The 27,765-nt window shown below is 46.0% G+C and overlaps 1 protein-coding gene across 1 annotated transcript in view; it reads left to right on the top strand.

Moving 5' to 3' along the window:
* Positions 1-15,546, top strand: part of SCP2 (sterol carrier protein 2) — a 168,084-nt gene extending 152,538 nt beyond the window's left edge. Inside the window, exons 15-16 of the mRNA XM_082863512.1 lie at positions 7,281-7,360; positions 10,497-15,546. Of these exons, the coding sequence (XP_082719638.1) occupies positions 7,281-7,360; positions 10,497-10,592 (176 nt within the window). The 3' untranslated portion in view covers positions 10,593-15,546. The remainder of the gene's footprint in view (positions 1-7,280; positions 7,361-10,496) is intronic.
* The last annotated feature ends 12,219 nt before the right edge of the window (positions 15,547-27,765 follow it).

The raw sequence follows: 27,765 nt of genomic DNA, 5'->3' as shown, positions 1-27,765 counted from the left end.
GCTGTGTTCCTTCTTACTGGTTGTTTGGCCTGAGGCGTCCAGTGCTGGAGTTTTTACAGTTGGATAGAGCTGGGTCTTGGTGCCGAGATGAGGACATCCGGGAGATCTCACTCTTATTAGTATTCCCTGATGTCTGAGGTTCTCTGTTAGTCCAGTGGTTTGGACTCAGTGCTCCCACCACAGGAGCTCAGGGTTGACCTCTGGCCTGGGAACCAAGATCCCTTAAGGTGCACGGCGCAGCAAAAGAAAAAAAAAAAGGAGCAGTACAATAACAAAGAATAAAAGATAAAATTAGAAAAATTTTAAAGTTAGGAAAAAAATATATATAAGTGAAACAACAAGGTAAAACACAACCACAACCCCCCCCCCCGAAAAAAAAAGAAAAATGGGCCAGAAAAGGCCTTGGCTGTGGGGGCAGAGCTTAGGTTGGGGTGGGTGGGGCCTATGCTCAGGATCCATGAGGCAGGAAAAGGCAGCATGGCTGGAGGGGGCCTCGGACAGCGGAGTTCAGAGCTAAGGCCCCGGGTGGGAGTGCAGGGCCGGGGTTTAGGCCCAGTGTAGCTGGAGGGGGCCTCGGAGGGCGAAGGATCTGACCTGGGACCACAGTAGGCTCCCAGGTGCCCGAATGAGTGGGGGAAACGCTGGCCTAGTTCCCTTCCCATCCTCCCGGTCCCCGCTGATCCCCTCACTGTGAGTGGGCCCGTCCCGAGGGTGGAAACCCCACCCTTCCCCAGCCGCCCCTCAGTGCACCGGTCCCGTCTGGCCTCTACTCCCCACCCACGCCCTCAGGACCCGGGCGGCCAGAGGGGGTCTGGGAGGGCAGAGGATCATGCCCGGGACCTCAGTAGGCTCTCCAGGGCCCAAGTGGGTGGGGGAAATGCTGGCTGCCTTCCCTTCCGATCCTCTGGCCTCTCAAGGGTCTCTCCCCATCCCCGTTGCTCCCCTCACCGTGGATGGGCTCCTTCAGGTGTGAGAACCCCTCCTCTCCCCCAGCCGTCTCTCAAGGGGGCCGGTCCCGTCCCACCTCCACTTCTCCTCCCTGCTCCCTCCCCGCCACGTCCCATCTGGTCATTCGGGGTTCCTCCCGTCCCTTTAGGTGTCCGTGGTTCCCCACCAGTACCTGGTAGGTGCCCTAGTTGTGAGGAGACGTGAACTCTGTGTCCTCGTACTCCTCCATCTTGACTCTGCCCCCAAGGAGATTTTTGGAGAAAAATTTTCCTGTTTTGTTGTTATTGTTTGTTTGTTTTGAAAGATTATATGCTTATGGAAACATATGGCAAATTTTCAGAAAAACCTTGCTCTCTGCATATGAACCCTGGCAGCGAGCTCTCCCCACATTAGGTGCCCCATCCCATACCTGAAGGGATTTTACCCTGAATTTCTGCTGAAACTGATACTTGTTGGCAGCTAGGAGTGGCGGTGAAATATGGACTTACCAGTAAAAGCTACCGTGGGAAATTGCCAGCTCCTTTTACATCAGCCAACAAATGACCATTTGTTAGAGATCAGCTATGTTAAAGCATTAATAACCTGTCCTAGTTTGAACTGGCATCTTAAAGAGAATTGCTGGATCTTTTGACATGTACATACTGTTGAGAGGTTTACTTTCTGTTAGCAAAGTAAGATTTACTTAAATGTATTTCATTTGCTTATATTCTAAGAGTTTGGTAATGATACGATGGTTATGTCAAGGACTTTTAGGCTTTGTGCATTTTTCCATAATCTTTTCTTGCTGCCTGGTGTTTCTCCATGAATTCGGCCCCTCCCTCCTCTCCTTTGAAATGACTCGCATATCTCCAGGAAGCCAACTTTAATTAATTTAACACGATATATTATTCTTTCATTCGTATATTCTTCCCTCTCAGCACCTGTTTGAGTTCTCAACCCTGCCCCTTAATGGGGAACATGATACAGAAGGCCTCAGAGTCTCTCATCCCCAAGGTACAGGGGAAAGAGCATAGCCTTTGGAGATACCGAAACCTGGGTTCAGACCTTGGCTCTGTCACTTACTAGGTGTAAACCTTCCCTGAGTCCAGTTGTCTCATCTAGAAAATGGTGAGAATAATGTCTATCCATGGAGCTGTTGTGGGGATTAAATGAGATAAAAGGTATGTAAAGCCCCTAGCATGGTAAGTGCTCAGTAAATCATTGCTTCCTCCCCAACCCATATATTAAACATTAATTTTGCATAAACACATTGGAATTGTCTGTGACTCCTCAAAAGGACTAGGGGAGCTGAGAAAGCATCTGGGATACATCAGATGCAGATGAATTGGTGAAGGCTCAATTAAAACTGAGTTGTTGGGGCTTCCCTGGTGGCGCAGTGGTTGAGAGTCCGCCTGCCGATGCAGGGGACATGGGATCGTGCCCCAGTCCGGGAAGATCCCACATGCCGCAGAGCGGCTGTGCCCGTGAGCCATGGCCGCTGAGCCTGCGCGTCCAGAGCCTGTGCTCCGCAATGGGAGAGGTCATAACAGTGAGAGGCCCGCATACCGCAAAAAAAAAAACAACAAAAAACTGAGCTGTTGAATGTTTGTATTCTTCCTGTAACAGGGGGAAGCCATAGAGCTTAGGAGTTGGGAGTGTGGGCTTTGGCAGCAGGATTCTGCTTTCATACCTAGCTCAGCCACTTAGTAGCTGTGTGACCTTGGGCAAGTTGTTTGACCTCTCTGACCGTCATAGGGTTATTGTATGAGTCTAGGTATGTGAAGTAATCGGCATAGTGAGAGCTCAGTAAATGCTGATATAGTAACAGCAGCAGCAGCAGCATTTATTTCCTAAAGTCACCTTTTTATTGACTGTGAGTCCTTTTTTTGGCATATTAGGATCTAATGCAACTATGAATCAAGTCCAGTTATCTCAGTCTGCTAGCTTTTTTCTCCCTGCTCTTTGATGTTATATATCTACAAGAGAACTGGATTTTCTAGGTTGTAAATACCTTAATTTTTAACACTTCAGACCTTTTTTCAAGTAATAAGAGAAAATTTTGTTACAGGCAAAGATGGAGGGGCTATTGAATCACAGTCTTTTTATGGGCTATCCCTGCATTCTAAGACATATAATAAAAACTTTTATTTTCAATCTTGTTTTCGTTACTTAATAATATAGGCATGCTGTATTTTCATAGTTTACCCCCATCTTAGGCCATTTGGGCTGCTATATCGAACATACCACAGCCTGGGTAGCTTATAAACAACAGAAATTTACTTCTCACAGCTCTGGTGGCTGGAAGTCCTAGATAAAGGCATCAGTATGGTCCCGTTTGGTGAGGGCCCTCTTCCTGGTTCATAGCCAGTGCCTTCTTGCTGTGGGCTTATATCATGGAAGGAGCTAGGGGTGTCTCTGGAGCCTCTTTGTAAGGCATTAATCCCATTCATAAGGGCTCTACCCTCATGACCTCCCAAAGGCCCTCCCTACCAATACCATCACATCAGGCATTAGGATTTCAAAATACGAGTTTTGCGGGGGATACAAACATTCAGACCATAGCAACTCCTATCTTTTTTTATTAAGGCACAGATTATCTAACTATTGGGCCGTAATTTGATATTATTACTATTAGTGGTAGTAGTACTATTAGAGTACTATTGTTATATTGATTGCCTGAAACACTGACTACTGAAAATTTTGATTTCTTGGTGAATTTTTCCTTTTGCACTTGTCCAAGGTAGACATTGCTGATTTAGCAATAAGATATTAGAGTCTTTGTGGTACGGCCTTTTTTGCATTATACTTTGGTTATACTACTAAAATTAATATTTTAAACCTATTTGCAGGGCAGGAATAGAGACGTAGACGAAGAGAACGGACATGTGGACACTGGGGAGATGGGGAGGGTGGGAGATTAGGATTGACATATATACACTACCATGTGTAAAATAGATAGCTAGCTCGGTGCTTTGTGATGACCTAGATGGATGGGATGGGGGGTGTGGGAGAGAGGTCCAAGAGGGAGGGGATATATGCATACATACAGCTGATTCACTTTGTTGTACAGCAGAAACTAACACAACATTATAAAGCAACTATACTCCAATAAAAACATTAATATTTTTAAAACTTTGTTTTTATATAGTAAAACATACTTAAGTGCAAAAAAAATTGGGAGAGATAGAGAAACAAAATGAAAAAATTACTCTCCTATAATCCTACCATCTGTATCAGGGGTTGACAAATTATGACCTGTGGGGCCAAATTCATCCCACCACCTGTTTTTTTTTGTTTTGTTTTGTGTAAAAGTTTTCTGAAGTCTAGCCTGTAAGGAAGGGCATGAATCTGTAGTGTACAGCCTGATAAATGTTAACAAATGAACACATCTCCCAGATCAAGATGCATAATGTTGCCAGCACTGTAGAAACCTCCCTGACACCACCTCCCATCACTACCCACTCCCAAAAGGAACCACTATTCCAACTTCTGTCACCATAGGTTGATATTATTTATTTTGGAAATTCGTATAGATGGAACCATACAATATTTACTCTTTTAGGTGTGGCTTCTTTCACTCAGCATTGTAAGATTTATTATATTGTTGCATGTAGCAGTAGTTCATTTTTACTATGTGAATACACCAGAATTTATTTATTCAGTTCATGGTTGCTGTATCTTCGCAGTTTTCCATTTTGTGGCCTTATGAATAAAGGTGTTACAAACATTCTCATATGTGTCTTTTAGTGGACACATGTACTTATTTCCATTTGGCATATAACCAGGAGTAGAAATACTAAGTCATGAGCTACCATATAACCAGTTTTTTGATATGGATATACTATTCTACAGTCTCTTCCATATTATATGAGAGTTTCATTTGCTCCACATTTTTGACAGTACTTGGTAATGTCAGTTTTTTTTTTTAAGTCAGGTTCATTGAGGTATAATTTACATACAGTAAAATCTACCTTTTTTAGATGTACAGTTCTGTGAATTTAGACAAATGCATACAGTTGTATAGCCACTACCAAAAATCAAGATATAGAATATTTCCAAAAAATGTCGGGGCTTCCCTGGTGGCGCAGTGGTTGAGGGTCTGCCTGCTAGTGCAGGGCACGCGGGTTTGAGCCCTGGTCTGGGAAGATCCCACATGCCGCGGAGCAACTAGTCCCTTGAGCCACAACTACTGAGCCTGCACGTCTGGAGCCTGTGCTCCGCAACAAGAGAGGCCGCGATAGTGAGAGGCCCGTGCACCACGATGAAGAGTGGCCCCCGCTTGCCACAACTAGAGGAAGCCCTTGCACAGAAACAAAGACCCAACACAGCCAAAAATAAATAAATTAATTGATTAAAGTACCCTTAATTTTTTTAAAAAAATGTCCTCATGTCCTTTTGTAATCAAACCCCTTCTCTCACCCTCAGGCCCTGGCAACCCCGATCTGATTTCTGTCCCTGTAGTTTCACTTTTTCCAGAATGTCGTAAACTGCAAGGGGAATCATACAGTATGTAGCTTTTTGAGCCTGCTTCTTTCATGTATTATCAGTAGTTCATTCCTTTTTGTTGCTGAGTAGTTTATCCATTCACCAGCGGGAGTATATTTGGTTTCTTTCAGCTTTTGGCTATTTGAATAAAGCCACTATGAGCATCCACATACAGGATTTTGTGTGGATTTATGTTTTCATTTCTCTTCGGTAAACACCTAAGAATGGGATTGGCAGGTCATATGGCATGTGTATGTTTAGCTTTCTTGGAAATGTCCAGACTGTTGTCTAAAGTGGCTGTACCGTTTTCCAGTCCCTCCAGCATTGTTCTGACCTGCTAGTTACTCCTCATCCTCACCAGCACTGGGTATTATTTTTTTTTTTAAGCCATTCATTCTAGTAGGTACGTTGTAGTATCTCAACTGTACTTTTAATTTGCAGTTTCCTGATGACTAATGGAATTGAACACTGTTTCATGTGCTTTTTTTGACCATTTGGAGATCTTTTGTATTGTGCCTGTTTATGTTATTTGCCCACTTTTGTATTGAACTATCTAACCTTTTCTAATTGAGTGATGGGAGTTTTTTATATTTTCTGGATACAAATTCTCTGTTAGATCTGTGAGTTGCAAATATCTTATCCCTCTTGGTCTGCTACCTGTTTTGAAAATAGTTTTATTGGAATACAGCTACATTCATTTGTTTATGTATTCTCTATGGCTGCTCTCGTGCTACAGGTGCAGAGTTGAGTAGTTGCAGTAGAGACCTAGTGGCCTGCAAAGCCTAAAATATTTAGTGTCTGATCCTTTACAGAAAAAGTTTGTTAACCCCTGGTCTAGATGACTATTCATCTTCTCACAAGTTACCACAAACTTAGTGGTTTAAATAAACGCACACACTTTTTTATTACCTCACAGCTTCCATGGGTAAGTTGGCTGAGGACAGCTTAGCTGGGTCCTCTGCATAGGGTGTCGCAGGCCGCGGTCAGGGTGTTGGCCAGGGCTGAGTTCTCATCTAGAGACTTGACTGGGGAAGTGGTTCGTGCCCGAGTTCACTGATGTTGCTGGAAGAATTAATTTCCTTGTAGCTGTGAGAATGATAGCTTTAGTTTTTTACTGGTTATTGGTCAGAGTCTGCCCTCAGCTCCTAAAGGTCAGTACCCTGCCATGTAGCCCTCTCCATATGCAGTATGCAGTTCACAGTATAGCAGCTAGCTTATTCAAGGCCAGCAGGAGAGTGAGAGAGAGCCAGCAAGACAGAGTCTTATGCAGTGTAACAGAACACAGGAATGACATCACCGTTGCCACATTCTGCAGGCTAGAAGCAAGTCACAGGTCCTGCCCACACTCGAGAGTAGGGGATTATACAAAGGCATGACTACCAGAAGGCAGGGATCACAGGGGTCACCTTAGAGTCTGTGTGCCACAGTAGCTATTATTAATATATTGGTCTCCAAGTTTACAGATGTTTTTCCTATACATACATAATTGAATATCTGTTTTTAAGCAAAACTTGGGTCCATTCTTACAGTTTGTTTTGTAACTGGCTTATATAACAGTATCATGAAGAGTATAACATACATATCTTTCCAGGTCAATAAAATGTAGATCCACATCATCTAATGACTGCATTGTATCCCATTATATGAATATACCATGATTTATTTGATAAATTCCCTCTTGTTAAATATTGAGGTTGCTTGTGATTTATGTCACATTTCACCAGGCTGCCATAGAGTGTATGTGAGTGCCCATTTGCCCACACTAATTCTGGATGTGATTCTGTGGCAGTCAGTGGCTTTTGACTAAAATGTATACATGAAACTGAACACTCCCCATTTCTCCTTCCTTCTGCATGTCTCTGTTTTAGATAAGAAGGCCGACTGCACAATTACAATGGCTGACTCGGACTTACTGGCTTTGATGACTGGTAAAATGAATCCTCAGTCGGTAAGTATGATGGCGCTTATATCCTTTTCTTAGGTGGGTTTTAGCCCGTTTCACTTCATCACCTACCTCAACCTCATCCCATAAAGTGCAAAGTGGTAAAACCCACAAAACTCAGTGTTCCCCAAATGTTCACTTAACAAATGACAGTTGTGAAGCTAATGATGTGCCAGACAGTGCCCTGTGTGCTGGAAATGTCCAGATGTAGAAGAAATAGTTCCCATGCTCAGGGCATCCACAATTTGGTACGAGACAGGTCTGCAAAAGAGTAAGTGCAGGGCTTCCCTGGTGGTGCAGTCATTAAGAATCTGCCTGCCAATGCAGGGGACGCGGGTTTGAGCCCTGGTCCGGGAAGATCCCACATGCTGTGGAGCAGCTAAACCCGTGCACCACAACTACTGAGCCTGCTCTCTAGAGCCCACGAGCCACAGCTACTGAACCCATGCACCACAACTACTGAAGCCCACATGCCTAAAGCCTGTGCTCTGCAACAAGAGAAGACACCACAGTGAGAAGCCCGTGCACTGCGACGAAGAGTAACCCCCGCTCACCGCAGCTAGAGAAAGCCTGCACACAACAACAAAGACCCAATGCGGCCAAAAATAAATAAATAAAATAAATAAATTTAAAAAAAGAACAACTTAAGAGTAAGTGCAGCCAAATATCCAAGGTGCCCTGCATTACTTGAGGTCAGGGAGGGTGGAGGGAGAAGCCACATCTTCCCGGGCCATCGAGAAGGCTTCACAGAGGAAACAATGCTTGGCTGAGTCCTGGGAGTGATCGGGAGTTAGCAGTGCACAGATGGAGAGTAGGGGCCGTCAGACAGAAGGAGGGTCGGGTGTGAACAAAGGCATGATCTCTTACATTTCGTATCTTTGCCCGTGCTCTTTTTTTGGCCTGAACTGTCCTTCCTTGACAAACTCCTTGCCTTTCAAAATGAACTTAGATGTTATGTCCAGAGACTTCCTACCACATTGTTGGGGAGCTATAGTCAGTCCCTCTTCTGGGCCACTTACTGGCCTGCTAGCCTGGCACTTGTCTCATTATACCAGTCATAATGTGCCTGTCTCTTCCCTATTAGATTGTGTGTATCTCAAGGGAACAAAGCACATCTTGTTCATCTTTGTGTCTCCAGAACTTAGCATGATGCCTTGCGTTTTTGGGTTTTCACAATTAATTTGCATTTGTCTAAAATGTATTTATGCCTTGTGTAGATTTTCCAGGCCCCCAGATTGTCAAGGGTCTTCTTATACTCTTTAGTTGTACAGTGTGGAACAGACTTGATATACATTATCCATAGATAACACAAAGGAAGCTAAAATGCTGCTTTCCACTGTAACCTTATTTTTTTGTTGTTGCCTCAGCCTGATTTGTTTTAGGTCTTGTTCCTGTGGTACCCTGGTAATTTGAAAGATTGGATAAAACAACTAAATCTGACTCCTACTCGTATTCCTTTTAAAAATGCTTTTTCTAAGCAACTAAGCATATTTCAGCTGATGCGTTGACAAGTGAGAGACTTGCATCTGTGATGTTTCAACTGAATACACACCATTGACATTGACATTTCCACCCACTGTGCCCTCTCCAAAAATCTGGACAGAACAGAGGCCACCAATCTTGGAGTTGGCCGACGTCCTCCTTCCCACCCACCGCTGCTTACTCCACGGTGCACACCATGCACTTCCTTGGCAGTGTGGTCAGGCTTCGCACTCGTTCTCTCAGTTTATCTGTTTACCACCCATTTTGGGGAGTGAAGTGTCACCTTACTTTTCCTGAACACCTGTTAGCACCCAAAGGAATTAAAGATAAAAATAGGAGACGTTTCTGTTAATGTGCTAATGGCCTTCCCTTATGCTCAGTAGAAGATTTGACTGGAAACCATTAAATGCAGTGGAAATTATAATTTCAGTGTTTGGCTACGGTTGAAACAAAGCAATGTGCTCTCCAGAAGAAAGCAAACGTAGAACACCTTAGGGGCCAGATTTAAATGACTCTTATGTTCGGATTCTCTAAAAAGTGAAGACTCATTTTTCTCTGTAATAATTATTAAGTGAAAAGTCATTTCCTCTTTTAATTAAGAAAAGGGAAATATGGTGAGTTTCTCTTCTAGGTACTACTGGTCCATATTTTTAAAGGACATATGTTAAATATATTGTGTTCTGAGACACCTGACCTTAAAGTCATCAGACAGAAGGCTGTGTGCCATATAGAAAGAAATATTTAGTTTGTCCAGACAGAGGAGGAAAAAAAAAAGGCATTAGTCACCCTCACCAGAAGGTGTAGAGAAAGCAGAGCTCTGAGATTTCCTATGGATGAGGCAGAAGAGCCCCTCACTTCTTAATGAATATACGTGTTAGGAAGCTAAGACTACCAGAACTTTTCCTGTAGCTTTTCCTTATTTTAAGAATTGAGTTGAAAGACTGAGATCGTAGCAGGGAAATCATGCTATGTTCCCAATTTTGCTATTTCTTTAAAGTTTTCCTGGGATTTTGTTACATGATAAATTTAGCAAACATCATGTGATCTAATCCCAGGCAGTTGTTAAATGGAACAAACTGTGGCTCTGCACTTGGGATTGGTTTGATTCTTCTTATTGAGCCAAAGATTAACACAGGCACCTCAGTCTCAGCAGTCTGCCTGGCCTCCCTCTGTAGGGAATAAATCTTTATCACGTAGACCAAAAAGAGGGAGAAAAATGGTGACATTTCATCTGCATTGTATTGAATCCCAAGAGTTCATAAAGTGTGTTATGCATGTGCTTTTTCTCCCTGCTAGCAGACCCACTGAACAAATGTGTAATGTTTTTAAACAAAATCGGTCTAGTATGAATCCACTCTGCCTAATATTTGGAAAACGTACCACCTTTGAGGAAGGCAGGTAAAGGCAGACTCAATGTTTAAGAGAACACATTTGGGAAAGATGTGCCTTTTGACGGCTCTGTGTAAAGCATGACTTTTACAAATGCGTCCTTTTGAAGACTCTGGTTCTAAATCTATTCCTGAAAGCCAAGTTTCATATTTTGAAGAAAGTTGAAGAAACCTGGATAAATAAATCATCTCAGGGCTGGATAGTCTAGAAATATCAGCGGTCTCAAAACAAAAAACACCAAATGATAAATTTTCTTTCTTCTTCCTCACAGGCCTTCTTTCAAGGTAAATTGAAAATCACTGGCAACATGGGTCTGGCTATGAAGTTACAAAATCTTCAGCTTCAGCCAGGCAAAGCTAAGCTCTGAAGAACTCTCTTTGCCTACCTTTGAAAATCAAGATGAGATATATAGATATATGTCCATATATTTCATTGTCAGAACTTAGATTGAAACTACACATTGGCAAATAGCGTATTTGTTTTTAAATGGGTGTGACCAATCCTGTTTTTCCTAAGCTCTGGGTGACTAGAACCTGATGATGTACTACTGCTTTGCTGAATTGCATACAACTGTGCATTACAAAGTTAATATGGTAATTATGGTTTGGGGTAAAATTGAGTTTTAGAATAAAATTAGGAATAGCAAAATCCAAAAACTATGTAAACGAAAGCTCTCATTTTGCTTATAAAGTATATTTGAGGATTATTCTGCTGAAGATTCAATTTAATTCAGTTTTCCTTGGGAGAACTAGGGAAGAAACAGAATACCAGTAGCTGGCCAGTAATTAATGTTGTGCACTTAATGACCTTAATCTGTTTTCCATTGATAATTTTTAAAATTCTGTACTGGGATTTTTTTAAAAAAAATCTTCACAGTTTTGCATTTCATGCCATCAAAACAGTATTTTCTTCCCAAATCAAAGAAATATGATCAAAGCTTGGGAGAAAAAATATATAGCTGAACACAGGCCTATTTTTTAAAACAAAAATATTTTTAAGTGAGTTTCCTTCCTGGAAAAAAATCAGTGTATTAGAATCATAAACACTGTTGTTAAAAATAATTGAACAAATAAAGTTTGCTTTGAGATGCACAGTTTTCAAATTATAATCTCGTATTAATTTAATTTGTAAAACTCTCCTTCCTTTGTTATAATTTTCCCTTTTCATATGTTTAGTTTAACAAGCCACATTTAATTTACTTTTTTTTTTAATTCAATTTAAAGGAATATTGCTTTTTATTCCTTTTTTTTTAAAGGTAAATTTCATACCAGACTTTGGCATGTGATGTGTTTTCCCTACTTTTACCTTCCTAGTTTTTCTAATGCTAATGTTATTTCTAATAACTCGGTAAGTTATGGGGTAGAGTAATGTTTTTGGAAGAATGTTTAATAGAAAATTAAAATAGCTCTTCCTCATCTCCTTTGTTTTTATTGTGTGTGTTCTTTTTGTTCAGGGTTTTCTAAATGATGGAGAGTAAGAGAAACATTGGGGATTTACGATCTGTGTTATCTAGACTACCATCTACTGGTTACTTGGGCATAATCAATCACTAGCTCTTGATCAGGGAGGTGCTGTGTTGTGGTGGAAAGAGCACTTGACTAGGAGCCAGGAGTCTTGTTTTTCTTAGGCAAATAAGTAACTGTCTGCTAGCTTGTTTGCTAACTGTTTGCTAGCCTGTTTGCTAACCTGTTAAAAGAGGGCATTTAAGATGGTCTTTAAGGTCCCTTCTGTTCTGATAATCCTGTGAGTCTACTCAGAGCCCAGTAGAACTGTTCGGGAGTTATCCAGGTCCCACCTTTCTGCTGTGAACACGTTTACTTCACCCAAAGGTGGTCAGAAGTAAAAAGCCAGGTGGTTTCATTTTGCTTGTTTAGATGTTTGGAGCCTCTACTAATCAAATCAGGACTGTGGATACGATCCCCCTAGGCCATTTAGCTTTGCATGTTCCGTGACCAGCAGAACAGCATTTGGGGATGGGACAAGATGGTAAATTAAGGCAGTATAAGCTGATCTCAAGTCCCATAAAATCAGTTCAGAGCACAGACTTCCTAATCATAGAGGCTTTTTACTCTGAGAAGAAAAAAGACTTCAAGAAAAAAGTTCCAACAAAATGTCTGATTTATTTGTGCTTTGGATTTGCTGCACTTTTCTGCCTTCGCTTGTCCCAGATAGCAGGAGATGTTTGTTTTAGGCTTTAGGATGAACCTGAAAAAAACAAAAACAAAGAAAAAAAGAAAAACAAAAACTTGTTCTTGGGGTAGGGATGTATCCACATATAAATACAATTTATATGTATAATAGAAAAGTACTTAATGATAAGAATACAGTAGCAGTTTAATTTGTAGGGAGGCATCGTGGTTCGGAGGAAGAGGTTAACAGTCTGGGTTAAAACTGATACCGTCACTGGTTTTGCTGCTTGCACAGGTTGAGCCTCAGTTGCCTGATCTGGAAAGTGGAGATTTTAATATTGACCTCCTAGGATTATTGAGAATCTAGAGAGGTAACGTATGTAAAGTACCTGCATTAGTGTTAGGTGTACATTGTAGTCATTCTTGGTTCCCTTACTGGAAATGTGAGTTCCCTTCCTCTCCCCACCTTTTGCCTCTGTGATATGTGATAAGATGTCTGTAGTGTGTTTTTTTTTTTTTTAATGTCCCACTTTTTGAGTCTTTTCTCATTTGTTCATTCACTGAACAAATACTTCTTGAGTGCCTATCATATATTGGGTACCATATTGAGGGTAATGCTAAGCACTGGACACAGCAGTGAGCTCCTCAGTCAAATCAAAGAGATGAATAATTATTACAGACTGATGTGCCGTGCAGGAGATGGTCAGAGTGCTGTCATGGAGAGTAATAGTGGCTTTGACTCACTATGATACAGTGGTTAAGGGAGACATCTCTGAGGAGGTAATATATAAGCTGAGATCTATAGGTTGAGGAATGAACCATGCAAAGAACCATGCAGGAAAGGGGAAAAGACACCTGGCTTGTTCTAGAAATTGCAAGAGGGCCAGTGTGAGTGGAATATAATGGCCCAGAAGGACAGGCCCAAGATGAGGCTGGATAGATACACAGGAGCCAGTTATATTGGAATCTGTTCGTTTCAGTAAGGCATTTGTATTTCATTCTTAGTGCATTTGGGAGCTGTTGAAGGTGTAGCTTTACATGTGTTTCTTTCTCACTCATGCTGCATATCCACTTCACCTTCATATCCTAAGTCTAGAACCCAGGCTAATGGAGCACTTCTGTCTGGAGCACTGCTCCCATTTCATTGTCCAAAGAAAGTCACATGCCTCACCTAACTTCACAATCTTACCATGTATCAGAAGAAGAAAATGGAGTTGGATTATTTCTGAAGGAACTGATGACCATCACAGAAGGGCTGTAGGCAGGGGAATGAAATAATTTAAACTGTCACTGTAGCTTCTGTGTGGAGAACGTACTGGGAGTACAGGGATGGAGGATGGAAGGTGCTAGAAGATGGTGTCCTGGACTAGGGTGTCAGTGGTGGACTTAGATGTGGAAATTAAGCAGAGGTAGAGCTGACAGAACTTGGTGACTGGATATAGGGGCAAGAATGGCTTCCAGTGACTGGCCAGGTGAATGGTGGGTCATGACTGGAATGAGGAGGGGACAGCAGGTTTTAGGGAGAGTGGTTGAAATAATAAGCTCCACTTTTGAACTTGTTAACTTTGAGATGCCTGAAAAGATTTCCAGGTGGAGATATCAAGGAGGCAGCTGCATTTACAAGACTGGAGCTCAGAGGTGGGGTCAGCTTACAGATGCACTTTTGGAAGTCATGAGCATATGGGTGGTATTTAAAGCCACAGGAATGGATGGTGTTACCTGGGGAGGGAAGAAGGGGGATTAGAGTACGCCTTGTGGAACCCCAGCTGTTAGAGATCAGGTAGAAGAGGAGGATCTGGCAAGGGGTATGAGGACGAAGGACTAAAGAGGTGGAGGAAATTTTCCTGAGAAAGGATACAGCCTAAAAGTGGCAGTGGTCAACTGTATCCTATGCTGCTTGTGAGGTCAGTTAGGATGATGTCTGAAAAGTGTCTACTGGAGTAAATTTGGCAACATGGAAGTCATTGGTGATGACTACAAAATCACTTTCAGTGCTGGATTGGAATTGGTTTCATAAAGAGCTACAAAAAACAGGAACAGAAAAGTTCCATTTGGTAGTAATATGTTCAGTTTCCAAGTGATTAGTACAGAGCAAGCACATTAGCTAATACTTTTAGTTCTAGATTAGGTCATCTTGCACATGCTGTTCTCTGTGCCCACCCTCACCATTCTCTCCCCGCCTCCTGCCACCTTATCCACTTGGCAACTTCCTTTTCATCCCTTTCATGCCTTAGCTTTCAGGAAGTTGTCCCTCTTTGCCACACACACACACACACACACACACACACACACAACAAAACAAAAAAACAAACACTACGTAATCATTCCTTTGTAGTAATGTGTTTCTGTCTCCCACTGAACAGAGAGCCCCTTAAGGGCAGGGACTGCATTTCATGCATCCATTTTGATACCCCCGGTGCAAAGTCTTGGCTCACTGTCATAAAGTGAATGAATGAGATAAGCTGAATAACAATTTCATATTCACAGGGGGCTTTTCTGAAGATAGGAACCTCATCATAGCAATGCATTCTCTATGACCATGACTTTCTGTTGCCCCGATGTTGAAAGAGAACATTAAAAATTCCTCTTTGGCCAGACTTATCTTGCTATTAAAAGAATCAATTTTATTTATTTATTTTTGGTTGCGTTGGGTCTTCGTTGCTGCATGCAGGCTTTCTCTAGTTGCGGTGAGCCGGGGCTACCCTTCGTTGCAGTGCGTGGGCTTCTCATTGCGGTGGCTTCTCTTGTTGCAGAGCACGGGCTCTAGGCGCGCGGGCTTCAGTAGTTGTGGCACGTGGGCTCAGTAGTTGTGGCACGCGGGCTCTAGAGAGCAGGCTCAGTAGTTGTGGCACACGGGCTTAGTTGCTCTGCGGCATGTGGGAGCTTCCTGGACCAGGGCTCGAACCTGTGTCCCCTGCATTGGCAGGCAGATTCTTAACCACTGCACCAGCAGGGAAGTGCTATCTTGCTATTTCTTTGAAAATATTTGCAGCTTCTCAGAATAGTCTTTCAACTTAAGATTGAAGCAGCCTGAAGTAATCAGAAAAGTCACTTTATTTGTAGTTTTATTACATGTTTATAAAAAACAAAGTGGCCTAGTTGGTTCCGGGTACATTAAAATCATTAGTCTTCTTGCTGTACTTGTCCAGATGAATTAAAAATCTCAGGCTTCTGTAATCCTTGTTGCATGTTTAGAAGAACAGTAATGGAGCACATGATTAGGAAGTTGAGTGTGGAGATGATGGAGGAGTCACTGAGGTGGGTTCAGAAGAATCTCAGATCAGGTCCTGTCTGCCTCCTGGAAGCTAAGTTAGGACAAGGCTTTAAGCTTCGTCAGACTTTAGTTTCTTCCTCTGCACAAGGGGGACCACTGTTCATATTTTTAAAAATAGTCTCATTAGACTGTGAACACCTTGAGTGCAGAAACTGTTATTCACCTCTGTCTCTAGTATTAATACCATGTCTACCAAAGTAAGCATCAGCAAAGGTTTCTCAGACAAGTGAGGAGTAGACAACAATCCATTAAAGTTCTTTTAAAATTGTAATATACCTTGTAAAAGTTCAGTTACATATAAACATGAACCCCTTCTGTTTTCTTCATCTGTGTCACCGTAGAAAAAAGAAACATGAAGTTAAATCCTGTAAGTAACCGCTTTATCTTCTGAAACTTTAGCAGTTTGAGAAAATAATACATTTAGAGCAGCCTGGTATAGTGGGAAAACTTGGGGCCTATCAGATGAGGGTTTTGGTCCTAGCTCTGGCACTTAAACATGGGGACCTTCCTTGAGCTGATAATGACTCTGAGCCTGTTTCTCACTCTGTAAAAAGAGAATAATCATGCCTACCTTGCTGGTTGTGAGGATTAGCAATTGTAGCTGTAAAATGTCACGTACTCAATAGATGGTGCCTAATGTTATTTGAGAAATTTTTTTTAACATGAAGGAATTTATTCATTGAAACATTTTGTAATCCTTGAGTTCAGATAATCAGCTAACTTCAGGATTGGGGACAATTTGCATTCCTCGTTGACTGTCATCTTGCATTTTTCTCAAGATTCATTAAAATTTAATAGTCTCTGTAACTGAGTGAATATAGGATTATGTAGACTTTCAGAAGGTTTGCATTTCATCCAAAGATTACAGTTCTAGCTGTCCATGGCATGGTTGCTTTTTGAACACAAAGAAGTTGCTTGATTTTATTGACTGGGGGAAAAAAGGGTAATCAGCCAGATTGTACCTCTGGGTAACTTACTCTGTGGGATTGAGTTTGTTTGGAGACCACACTGATGTGAATTAGGAACTTTGGGTATACTACTAAACAGCTAATGAGGGCTCTGAAAGATTTATGTGCTATCAGGAACCACAGCCATGTCTGGCCAAATTTTAGAGTTTTTCTCAATAGAGAGTTACAAAATCTACTGGAAAGGTCCAGTATTAATATCTATCTGGAGACTGCTGCAAACAAACAGCTCTTTAGTTCTTGGTAAGAACAGAGACTGTTGGGCCAGATTTCTGGCCCTTAAGAAATGTGGTGTTTGATTCCATTTGGCAGGAAGTTTAATCTGGTGCGGAAACTTTAGCCAGACTTCTTGGAGAAATATTTTTTTAATGTAACATATCCAAAACTTATTGCAAAAAGTAATGTCCACTTAGTCTATCTGTTCTATTAATAATCATTTAAATGCTTTTTAAACAGTGCTGTTTTCAGCAACATCTAGTAAATGCTTGACCTTTTAGTTCCTGAATTTGTTGTGGCCATAAACTTTTATGTAAAATTGGGGGAAACTTTTATGTAAAATTGTAGTCTGCTGTTTATTTAAGCTGCAGGCAGAGAAGCAGTAAGTGCTACAGTTTTCTAATCAACTACCAAACAGTGGTAGGTCTTTGCAAATTATTGTGTAATTCACTTTTTAGAACATGGCACCTTCTGTAGTGTACAGAACACTCGGTTCAAGATTAAACACCTCATTTAGAATATATGGACACGAATTTTGGACAGGAAGGCAGAGCAGCATAAGAGAACGGCTGACTTAGGCAGGCTGAAAGGAGCCTTCCCCTTGGCAAAATGATACCCAAGGGCAGGGGGTGATAACGGTTTACAAATATTTGAGAGGTGCAAAGACCAAAGGGGGAGGGGATTATTTTGCTTAGTTATTAGAAGTAATGAGGAGAAATATAGAAAGGAAAATTTCAGACTGAAAATCAGTTGAATTTCCTGACAGTAAAAATTGGTCATGAGAGGACTGAACGCTCCAACCACAGAGAAGATCCTAAACGAATCGGCAAAGCAGGGCATTTCATTGCGGAAGATGTACCTCAACAGTGGCCGAAGGAGCATCTGAATGGGAGGAAATATTTTATTGACAGCCACTCTTGAGGATTTCTCTTTATCCCATTTACCAAAATCTTTTTTCTTCTGTGTGTCAGAAAGAAGACTTCGATATCTTTTTATATTTACTTGTTGATACCCTGACGGGTTCCCTGACTTACTAGATACCTTCAGAAGAAACAGAAAGAAATGAGTATTCAGAAGCTTTTAAGTTTTCACACTGTAAAAGCAGCCTGAATTTTTGTTTGTTTGTTCTTTTGTTTTAGTTTGTTTTTTATTTAGCTTGAGGTAGTAGAATCTGAAAGCCACCAAATGGTAGCTGCAGCGTAGGAGACACCTCTCACTGGAGTTGGAACCAGAAGGCCTGAGTTCGAATCCTGGCTCAAGTACATACTCATTAGCTGGTCACCTGAGCAAGTTACTTATCCTCCCTGAGCATCAATTTCCTAAAATAAGGGGGCAATAATCCCATCATGCTTGGGAAGATTAAGTGAAACGATGTGTAGGAGAATGCTGCTGTACAATGAACCAGTTCTAGTTGTGTTTGTGTTAGTTTTTTTTATTGCTACTGTGACAAATTACCACCAACTTAGTGGCTTAACTTCTTACCTGGAGGTTCTGGGAGAGAGTCTGCTTCCATGCTCGTTCAGGATGTTGGCAGAATTCAGTCGCATGCGGCTGTGGGACTGAAGTCCCCGTATCCTTGCTGGCAGCCAGGGGTAGTTCTCAGCTTCTAGAGGCTGCCTGTATTTCCTGCATCTTTAAAGCTAGTCAAGTCCTCACATTTCAGATCTCTCTGACCTCCCCTTCTGCCTCATCTCATACCTCCAGCCAGAGAAAGTTCTCTGTTTTTAAGAGCTCATGTGATTAGGTTAGAACCACCTGGTTCATCCGGGATGATCTCCCTATTTTAAGGTCCATAACCTTAATTACATCTGCAAAATCTCTTTTGTCATATAATGTAACTATTCACAGGCTCTAGGGATTAGGGTTTGGACATCTTTGGGGGTTCATTCTGCCTACTACAATGATGGTATTTTGGGGCTAGAAAGGGACCTTACAGAACATGAGATGGGGTTCTTACCCTGGAGGGTTTATAATCCAGGGGGAAAGAGATGAGAAATATAATATTCAGCGAGAAAAGTCCAATAATAAAGAGTTTGTATGGGATGTTATAGGAGCCCAGAAGACTTTTTCTGTACCTGACTTAGCCTGTGGTTTTTTCACCATGCCCTGCTTGTTCTTTGATCTCATTTATCAAGATCCTTCAGATGGACTCCATATACACAGAACACCAGCATGCAATTTGATTTCTAAATGTCCAGAAAATTAAGCTGCTGCCACAGCTCAGTATTTGGGACTCTGCTACTTAATAAGGAAAGGTCTTGAGGTCTTGAGTAAGAGGAGTTATTTTCTTCTATGATGATGAAGTATAACACCACCTTATCTCCCCTTATCTTGTCCCTTATCCCCGATTTTTCCTCATCAGACCCCCCCTTTGAGAGCCTTCCTGTCCCTCACTCCTAGTTCTTTCCGTCCGTGTATATGTCTTTACTCCTACCCTCTTTTGAGTTTTCTTGTTTCGTACTGTTTTGAAGTAGAAGGCACTTAGCCGGGGCAATGCAAAGGTTTCTGTTTAATTCTTGTCACTTGTCATTTCTGCTTTAATAACGTTCCGTGGCTGTTCAGTCAGATCTCGGTGATAGTTTTGTAGTAATACAGCTGCCATTTATTGAGCACTGACCATGTGCCAGGTGCTGTGCAGAGTCCTGTACTTCCACCTTCTCATTTAATTTAGACATTCTGTGAGGTGTAGGTAATATTTATCTTCATTTGAACCGGGCTGGGATTTGAACCCAAACCTAAGTCGAAAGCCTGTACTTGACACCATGCACTACAGTAATACGAGACAGGAGCTGAAACTGAGGGGCGGTATGAAGGCATCAAAGCAGCAAAGCAGATTCAGGAAACCTAAATTTCAAACTCTGCTCTGTCTTGACAGCCCACGTGAAAGTTAGAGGATCTGCTTCGAGAGCACCAGGATTGTCTCCATTTCCCACCAGAGACACTCAAAGTGATTTCTGCATATAAGACTTCAGCCAGGTGAATTTAGCTTGTGCCTACAGCCCTGGGCAGCCACAGAGCATGTGTGGGCCCTGGCTGGGCATTCCACAGAAGAGCCTATTTCTCTGAGGGGAGGGGGTGGGGCCGGCAGGGGGAAGTGGTGTGCCCTGTGGCTGGAGAATACCTTCCCCACAGGGCTGGGATGATTAAGATCTTCAAGGATTTAACGTTGTAGGCACTTAGTAGGCACTCAGTATGTGCTGGTTCTCATTGTCCTTCTAGAAGGTTGTCTTTAGTTCATGGGTATTCAAACCAGTAGAATCGTGCTCTTCTAGCTCTACTTGAATCTAGGCTCAAGGAGAATTGAGGAGAAGACATGAGATGCATCTCTGTGTTGGCTCCTGTCCAAATCCTGTGAATCATACCAACTCATAAATTTAAGCTGGAATCTGAGGCCAAAGAAGGCAAAATATTTCCCTTTCCCCTTCTTGAGTTCTTGAGTTACTGATGTAATGGAAACAGTCCAGGGTTCAAATCCAGGCTCGGCACTTGGCTGCTCAAGTTACGTGCCTGTCTCCATCATGGAAAGAACTTGGACTGTGGGGAGGAGTACACTTGGCCATTTTACCCAGTCACTTATCCTTTCTGAGGCTGTCTCCTTACCTGTGAACGGAGGCAACAGCAGTTCTTCTCTTACAGGGTTGTGAAGATTGGAGAGTAATGCATGTGGTACAATCAGGATCCGGTAGCAGAAACAGTGAAAGGTCTGGAGCCTTTACACCAGCTGTTCATTCATTCAGGGCCCTGGCAATTTAAGTTGAGCGAGTAGTCCCAAGTTTCAGTCACTTATCCTTTTCCCTCTCAGCGGGAGGGCAGCCAGGTAAGGTAGCTGGGGGTGCTCTGTCCACAGGCCAGAGCAGGTATGGGGGAGAGTCTTGTTAGGCCGTGGAGGTGCCAAGTACCACCTAAACCCAGCCTGACCGCATTCTACCACCAAAGACCCTGGCACCAAACGGTGTTGCTTCAGCTAGTAGTTAATGCTCCTTGACTTGGAAACGTTTTCAGTTCCTGGGAGCAGTATGGTGCCGTGAGGGCTCACGGCTCACCCCCCTAGTCTTCCTGCGACTGGGATCCGCATGCACCCTACTCCCAGCGCAATTTATCGTCCCTCAAGGCTCAGCAGGCTGTGGGCCAAGGGCCGAGGTGGACGTGTGGGGGGAACTTTCCGGGAAGGGGCCCAGCAGCGTCTTGGCTGGAGGCCCCGTTAGCCACGGCCCAGGACCCCTGGGTGGGAGAGTGAATGGAAAGGTACTCGCGCCTGGAGCGGTTGCAGAATCCTCTGTCGTGAGGAAGGAAGAGCTAAGAGGCACTTGGTGGAAGGGGCCCTCTCTCGGCCCTCCTTTCAGGTGCTGGGGCCTAGAGGGGGTCCAGTTCCACTTGGGAAGGCTGGGAACTAGGAAGTGTTGCGGGCTAGACACCCCGCCTTCCCCGTCTCCTGGAGCGGGGGGGGGGGGGGTCCCGGGCGGGGGTACGGCGGCCCCGCCAGGGCGGAGAGCGGGTGAGGGGTCCGTGCGGCGGCACTGCCTCCCCGGGAAGTGGGGCTCGGCCCAGTCCAACGCGGGGAGAGGCGGGCCCTCCCCTGCCCCCGCCTGCGGGGACCCTACGCCTGTGTCCGGGGGAGGCCGGCGTCCAGCAGATGCGCGCGGGGCGGGTGGGGTGGGGGGCGGGGGAGAGGCGGGGAGGAGAAAACCCACAACAAAACTTGCGTCGCCGAGCGCACGGCTGGACTTGAATGGAAGGAGTCCGCGCTAGCGGAGCGCAGCCGAGACTCGGGAGAGCGCGGTCGGCCGGCGGGGCGCGGCGCGGCGCGGGGGCGCAGCAGGTACCGGGCTCGGGCGGCCGGGTGGGCCGAGGGCCGGGGCCGAGCTGGGCAGCGGTCTCGGACTTCCCGCCTGGTGCGACGGCTCCAGCAGCTGGCCCGGCGGGGCCGCGCATCTCGCCCCATCAGTCGGAGCCCTACACGGAGGGCGCAGCCGGAGAGCTCTCCCTCGGGGGCGCGACCCCCCGCGATTCCCACCACGCAGGGGCCTGTTTTCTCCCGCCAGAGGCTGGTCCCAGCCCCGGCCCCTCCTGCTGCGCACATCTGGAAAGAATCTGAGGGCGGATGGAGTGGGGGGTGGAGTGGAAGGACGCGGGCAGGCAACAGGGAATGTGGGGGGCAGGTGGAACCAGGGAGGGTCGAGGACCCCTGTACTTAGAACCTGGGCGCTGAGTATGCCCGTGTCTTTCCACGTCAGCTCATCCCAGGTAGCCCACCCTTCGACCTCTTTACAGACAGAGAAACTGAGGCCTATAGAGGGACAGAGATCTGCCCCCAGGACGCGCAGACAGCCCGTGCGTCCCCCTCCCGACCTTCTTCTGGCTTGGCTCCCCGGCCCCGCGCCGTGCAATCGCTGAGCCAGAGCTCTCAGCTGGGGGCCTGGTATCAGTCTGTCTGTCTATCCGGCTGCCTCCCCGCTGGGACAGCAGGACTGAGCAGGGGGCAGGGGGATGGCCGCGGAGCGTGGGGTGGGGGGCGAGGCCGGCGCGCCCCGGCGAAAGCGGCCAAAGCCCCCAGCCTGAAGGTCCTTGAACCGCCAGGCTGGCCTGGGCTGAGGATAAGATCGTGGCGTTAGAATACCTGATGCGCTGTCAGGTGGAAGAGGGGGCTTCAGCGAGCTCCTGGTGGCCCCCGGGGCTGGGGCCGAGGCTGGGGGTGGGAGGCAGCTGCAGCCTGAACTTCAGGAGAGGAGCAGACACAAGCGTGCGTGCGTGTGGCACTGACCGTCCCGATCCGGTCCGGGAGGCGCAGAAGGATACGCACCAGGCGCTTGCAGGGCATCATGGAACGTCGGAGGGTCACGCAACCTGAGCGTCTGCTCTACGACTTAGGGCTGGCTGGGGAAGGGGAAGGTGTGGTCGACTCAGCTACATAAGGCACCACGGGAGCTCCTGGGTGGTCATGTCCCCATTTAGGGCCCGGGGCCCAGCCGATTCTAAACTAGAGTGCAAGTTAAGAAATGTCAGATTCACATGAATGCTTTCATGAAATCTTGTGGGAGCATACTTTGTCCCTTCTAACTGAATCTTGGGACAGGGGTGACTAATGGAGGCACCTTTAGGCCTGGTAGAGTCCTACGTAAGAGCTCCAACCATGATCTGCTTACAACCCTTGATAGCTCCCTATCATCAACCCGTTAGCAGAGTGCCTGATGCCCTTGGAGACTTGGACCTTGATTCCCTGTTACCCTTCCTTAAACATACCCCCCTGTTTGCCCTCCCCATACTGTGCCTTTGCTCATACCCTGTCCTCTGCCCTGAGTGCCTTTCCTCCCCTTTGTCCACCTGGAGAACTCCTCCTCAGTCTTCAAGACCGGCTCTGAGCAGGAGTCAGAAGACACAAATTCTAATCCTGGCCTTGCCTTTAAAATACTAATCAGTAAACTGAGGGAATCAGACCAGATAATAATGCTGTAGCTCTTTCCAACCCTGCCTTCCACAAATACATTCCTTCATTCAGCAAACATTTCCTGAGCACCTGCTCCTTGCCTGGGGAGTCAGGGAAGGCTCAGCTGAGCCCCGAAGGGTGCCGTGGGAGCATCAAGGAACTCCCTAACCCAGCCAAGGGGGCAGGAGCAGCTTCCCAGGGCAGGAACGTGTGAGTAGGAGCTTGCTGGAGATGGGCAGCAGTGGGAGCCTCCTTGTGCTTTAGTTTCCTCATCTGCAAAATAGGAAGACTAACTCTTGGCCTTGGGATTTCTGTTATAGTCAATAAGAAGCAGCTGTTCAGGGCCCAGCACAGAGCAGGTGGTCAGCAAATCTTTACTGAATTTGAGTGGAGAAGGAAGGTGGTGCTGGGGTTTGAGGGTCTACCTCCTGATTTGGATCTCCCTTCCCCTTCCTTCTTCTAGTCCTGCCTTAATCCCCCACTTAAGCAGTTCAGGACCTTAAGGTTTCGTTCCCTGGGGTGAGTGGGTGGGTGGGTGACAGCGGGTCCCAGGTACTTCCTCAGTAACAGTAACCCCAAGTATGTTGCGCTTGCTGGGTGCCAGCATCAGCTGGGCACGTCGTTTCATTGACGCCTCACAAGGAGCTCTCATCTCCATTGCCCAGACCAGTAAACAGAGGCTCAGAGCAGTGAAGTGACTTGTCCAGGCTCACACAGCAGTCAGGATTGGAACCACTCACCACAGATGGAGCTGCCCTTCTCGCCCAGCATTTGCTGTCGCTCACCAGGGGGATTCCTCACTCTGGGGACTTCCAGAGACTAGGAAGGCTCTCTCCTCCGTTCTTCCACACCCAGCTCCAACATGGCTAGGCACAAAGAAGGGGCTTTGGGGGCTTATCTTGCTCCACATTCTTAGAGAAACAAAAGAAATTGAGACTCAGATGGGTCAGTGATGTCGCCAAAGTCACACAGTAAACTAGGTGATGGAGCTGGAGTTGCCCAGGATCCCAACATCCTGAGGGTGGCTGGCCAAGCTAGGAGGAGGGGGACGTGGCACTGGGGCCACTGCTCTCCAAGCCCTGTCTGTTCTTCCTTTCTCTCCCTTGAATCCACCTCCTTCTCTCCATCCCTGCAGCCCAGCACCTCCCTCTGCCCAGACCAGGCTTATTATCCGTTGCCTGCACCACGGCACAGCCTCTGAGAGCTCCCCACTGGTCCCTCCATAAACCTGCCTATGCCACACTCCAGCTCTTCAATGGCTCCTCGTTTCTCCTAAGATAAGGGTCAGTCTTCCTAACCCGGCTTTCAAGTTCTTTCTTGGCTTGGACTGTGGCCCCTGCCCACTTGCATTTCTCCCAGTCCCCACACCACACCAGACACTCTAGTGAGCTTTGTAGAGGTAACATGGGCTCTCTTGCCCCAGGGCCTTTGCACATGCTGACCCCCTTGCTTGTATCACCCTTTTCCTTTTGCCTAATATTCATCCTTCGTGGCTACATAAAGCATCACGTTTTCTTGGAAGTCTTCTTGGCATCGGGCAGACTTAGGCATCGGGCACACCTAGGCCTTCTCTGGGTCCCTATGGACGCTAGATTCCCTCTGTCACACCTCTGATGACACTGGGATTATAATACTTAATTTACACATAATGTCTAGACCACCGCTGACCATTAGAAATATAATGTGAACCACAAATGCAAGCCACAAGTGTGTAATGTAAAAGTTTCTAGAAGCCACGTTAAAAAAGTAAAATGAAACAGGCAAAACTTTAATGATTTAACTCAAAATATCCAAAATATTATGTAATCACTATAAAAATAAATGAGATATTTTATAAGATATCGTTAATATTAATGAGATGTTTTACTTTTTTGTACGAAGTGTGTGAAATCCACATACACTACCTTTTATACTTATAGCACCTCTCGGTTTAGAGTAGCCGCATTTCAAGTGCTTGGTAGCTACACGTGGCCACCACATCGAGCAGTGCAGGTGTGAGCTCTTTAAGGATAGTAGACATACCTGAGTCGTCTGTCTGGGTCCTTGGTGCCCAGCTGTGCTTGGCCCAGGGAAGGGCCTCATGGCTTTGTGGTTAAGGCTCAGGCTGGGAACTCAGCCTTGCCACTTAACAGCTGTGTTACATTGGCCAATCCCACTGGGCCTCAGCTCCTCATCTATAAAGTGGTGAGGATAACATTTTCAATATGGTTCATGATGTTAATATAAATTAAATATTTTTACAGATACAGTTTAGAGATCTTTATAGATATGAAACTGAAGGTGAGTGTACAGGGTATGTGGGGAGGATCCTCCTCCTTGGCCTCCTGCCCTGATTGAATCTGGGGCCTGGGCCTGTGCCCATACTCCGCCTCCCAGAGTCTGGATCTGCAGTGGGGTCAGGCAGGCAGGCAGGCAGGGTGGGGAGACTCTGGTCTAATGCTGGTGGCGCCAGGGACTGAAGGCTGTGGACCTAGCTGGGGGGTTATAACGTGCCCTGGGAATGCTGGTCTGTAGACTGGCCAAGGATTTATGGTGCATTTGGTCAGGGCACGGAGCAGCAGGGGTGTAGTAGGGCAGGCAGGGCCGGGCTGCAGCATGCATCGCTCACTGCTGCCGATGGAGCCTGGGAGCTGTGTGTGCTGGGCTCCCTGGTGCTCTGCTGGGCCAGTGGCTGGGGCCCAAGTCTGCTTAGGCCTTCGGGACCTGCCTGTAGGGTCAAGCAATCCAGGCTGCCAGCCCTCTTCTCTCTCCTCACAGCTTTCTTTCTGGGGCCTCGTGCACCTTGGGGCCCCTTTTACAGGGCTCACCCAGTCTGGTGGGCAGTGGTTATTGTACTGGGGTCTGCTGCCTCCTGACAACAAAGGGCAGGGGCCTTGTGTACTTTACCTGTATCTTCCATGCCCAGCACAGAACTGGGGGCAGATGGGGCCTACCTTCGAGAGCTGGCTGAGCCAACGAGTAAGGCAATGCAGTATCTGAAATACCACAGCAGTCACAGGGCAGCAGGAATTCACAGGAGGCTAGGAGGAGGAGGGTCATATCTGGGAGGAGGTGGGCCTGGTACTGGACTGGAAAAGCGCAATCAGGAGCTACACGGGAAAGGGAAGAAGCAGGGGGTTCTGAAGTGGAGAGTGGTGTGGTTGGGATGTGAACAGTGCCCATGGATCAGATATTAGTGGTAGAGCTAACTAGCAGAGAGCTAACAGCTATTGAGCACTTACTGTGTGCCGTACGTGCATCCCACTGACTCCCAGTATCCCCAGTAGGACGGCTCTGGGGCCACCCAATGGACGGGTGAGGAAGGTGAGGTTTAGAGGGTGGCAAAACTTGCCCAAAGTCACACGGCTGATAAGAGCCAGAGCTGAGCTCGAAGCCCCGGCTCTCTGGCTCCAGAGCCTGCCTTCTTAACCAGACATCAGTGTCATCACCGAGCTCCCAGGGTGCCCAACCCTCCCAGGCCCAGCATCTCGTCAGACCCTTCTAACCACTCTGGGTTGTGATCCCTGCTCTAATGGTGGGGAGAGAGGCTCAGACTGCGGCAGGTGCCCCCAGGCCTGGACGCTTGTCTTGTACCTGAGTTCATAATCACTGCAGCAGTGATAGCAGCGCCTCATCACCTAACGGGTGCTAGGTGCTTTGCATCTGCTATCTTGCTGACTCCTCCCTGGAGCTCTGAGGTTAGATATATTATCTGCATTGTAAGATGAGGAAACTGAGGCTCAGCAAGGTCAGAACCACTAAGTGATAGAGGGGGACGTGAACTGGGGTGTGTATGACTCCAGAGTCAATGTACCTGAGCTACCACCTGTTACAACTTACCACACCCCAGACATGTTTTCTAAGTGAGTCCCTGTAAAGAGAGCTCCAGGGACCAGCCCAGAGCCAAGCCACACCCATGGCTGCCTGGAGGATGAAACCCCAGCATCTTCCTCAATGACCTGAGGCCATCCCTATACCCCCTCTCCCTGCTGTCCCAAGGGAACATGCTGGGGCGTGGTCTCTTGCAGGTGGCAGTGGTCACGTGAGCAAAGCTGGCCTTGGTGAGGGCAGCTGAGGGTGTAAGCAGGAACAGGACTTGGGGGGCTCTGGGGGCAGCAGCAGCTCCATTCACTAATGACTACTCTGTGCCTGGCACACAGACAGAAAGTGGCTCACAGCCCTGTGTGGGAGAAAGACAATATCACATATTCAAAACCCAACCGAATTCATGCAAAGCCCTGGGGCAACAAAGTGATGCAGAGCCCTGGGACATCTCAGAGTTATCTCAGGGGATCTAACACTGGAGTTGGTTCTTGGAGAAGTTGCTGATTGCACAGGAGAGGGGGAGGGTGTTCTAGGCAGAAGGAACGCACATGCGAAGGCCTGGAGGGAGGAGCTACTCTTACTAAACAGACCTGTGTAAGCGGGGCAGGTGAGGGGGGGAATTGGAAGAGGGGCAGGGCCACGTCCTGAAGATCCTAGAATGGCAAGCTGAGGAGCTGGGACACACCCTGCTGGTGCTGGCCCACCATGGCCTGTGGCTGCTGGAGGAG

The sequence above is a fragment of the Leucopleurus acutus genome (genome assembly GCF_964270905.1).
Source record: "Leucopleurus acutus genome assembly, chromosome: 2".
Classification (NCBI taxonomy): Eukaryota; Metazoa; Chordata; class Mammalia; order Artiodactyla; family Delphinidae; genus Leucopleurus; species Leucopleurus acutus.
The sequence above is the reverse complement of the archived record's forward strand: the minus strand, read 5'-3'. Positions and strand labels throughout refer to the sequence as shown.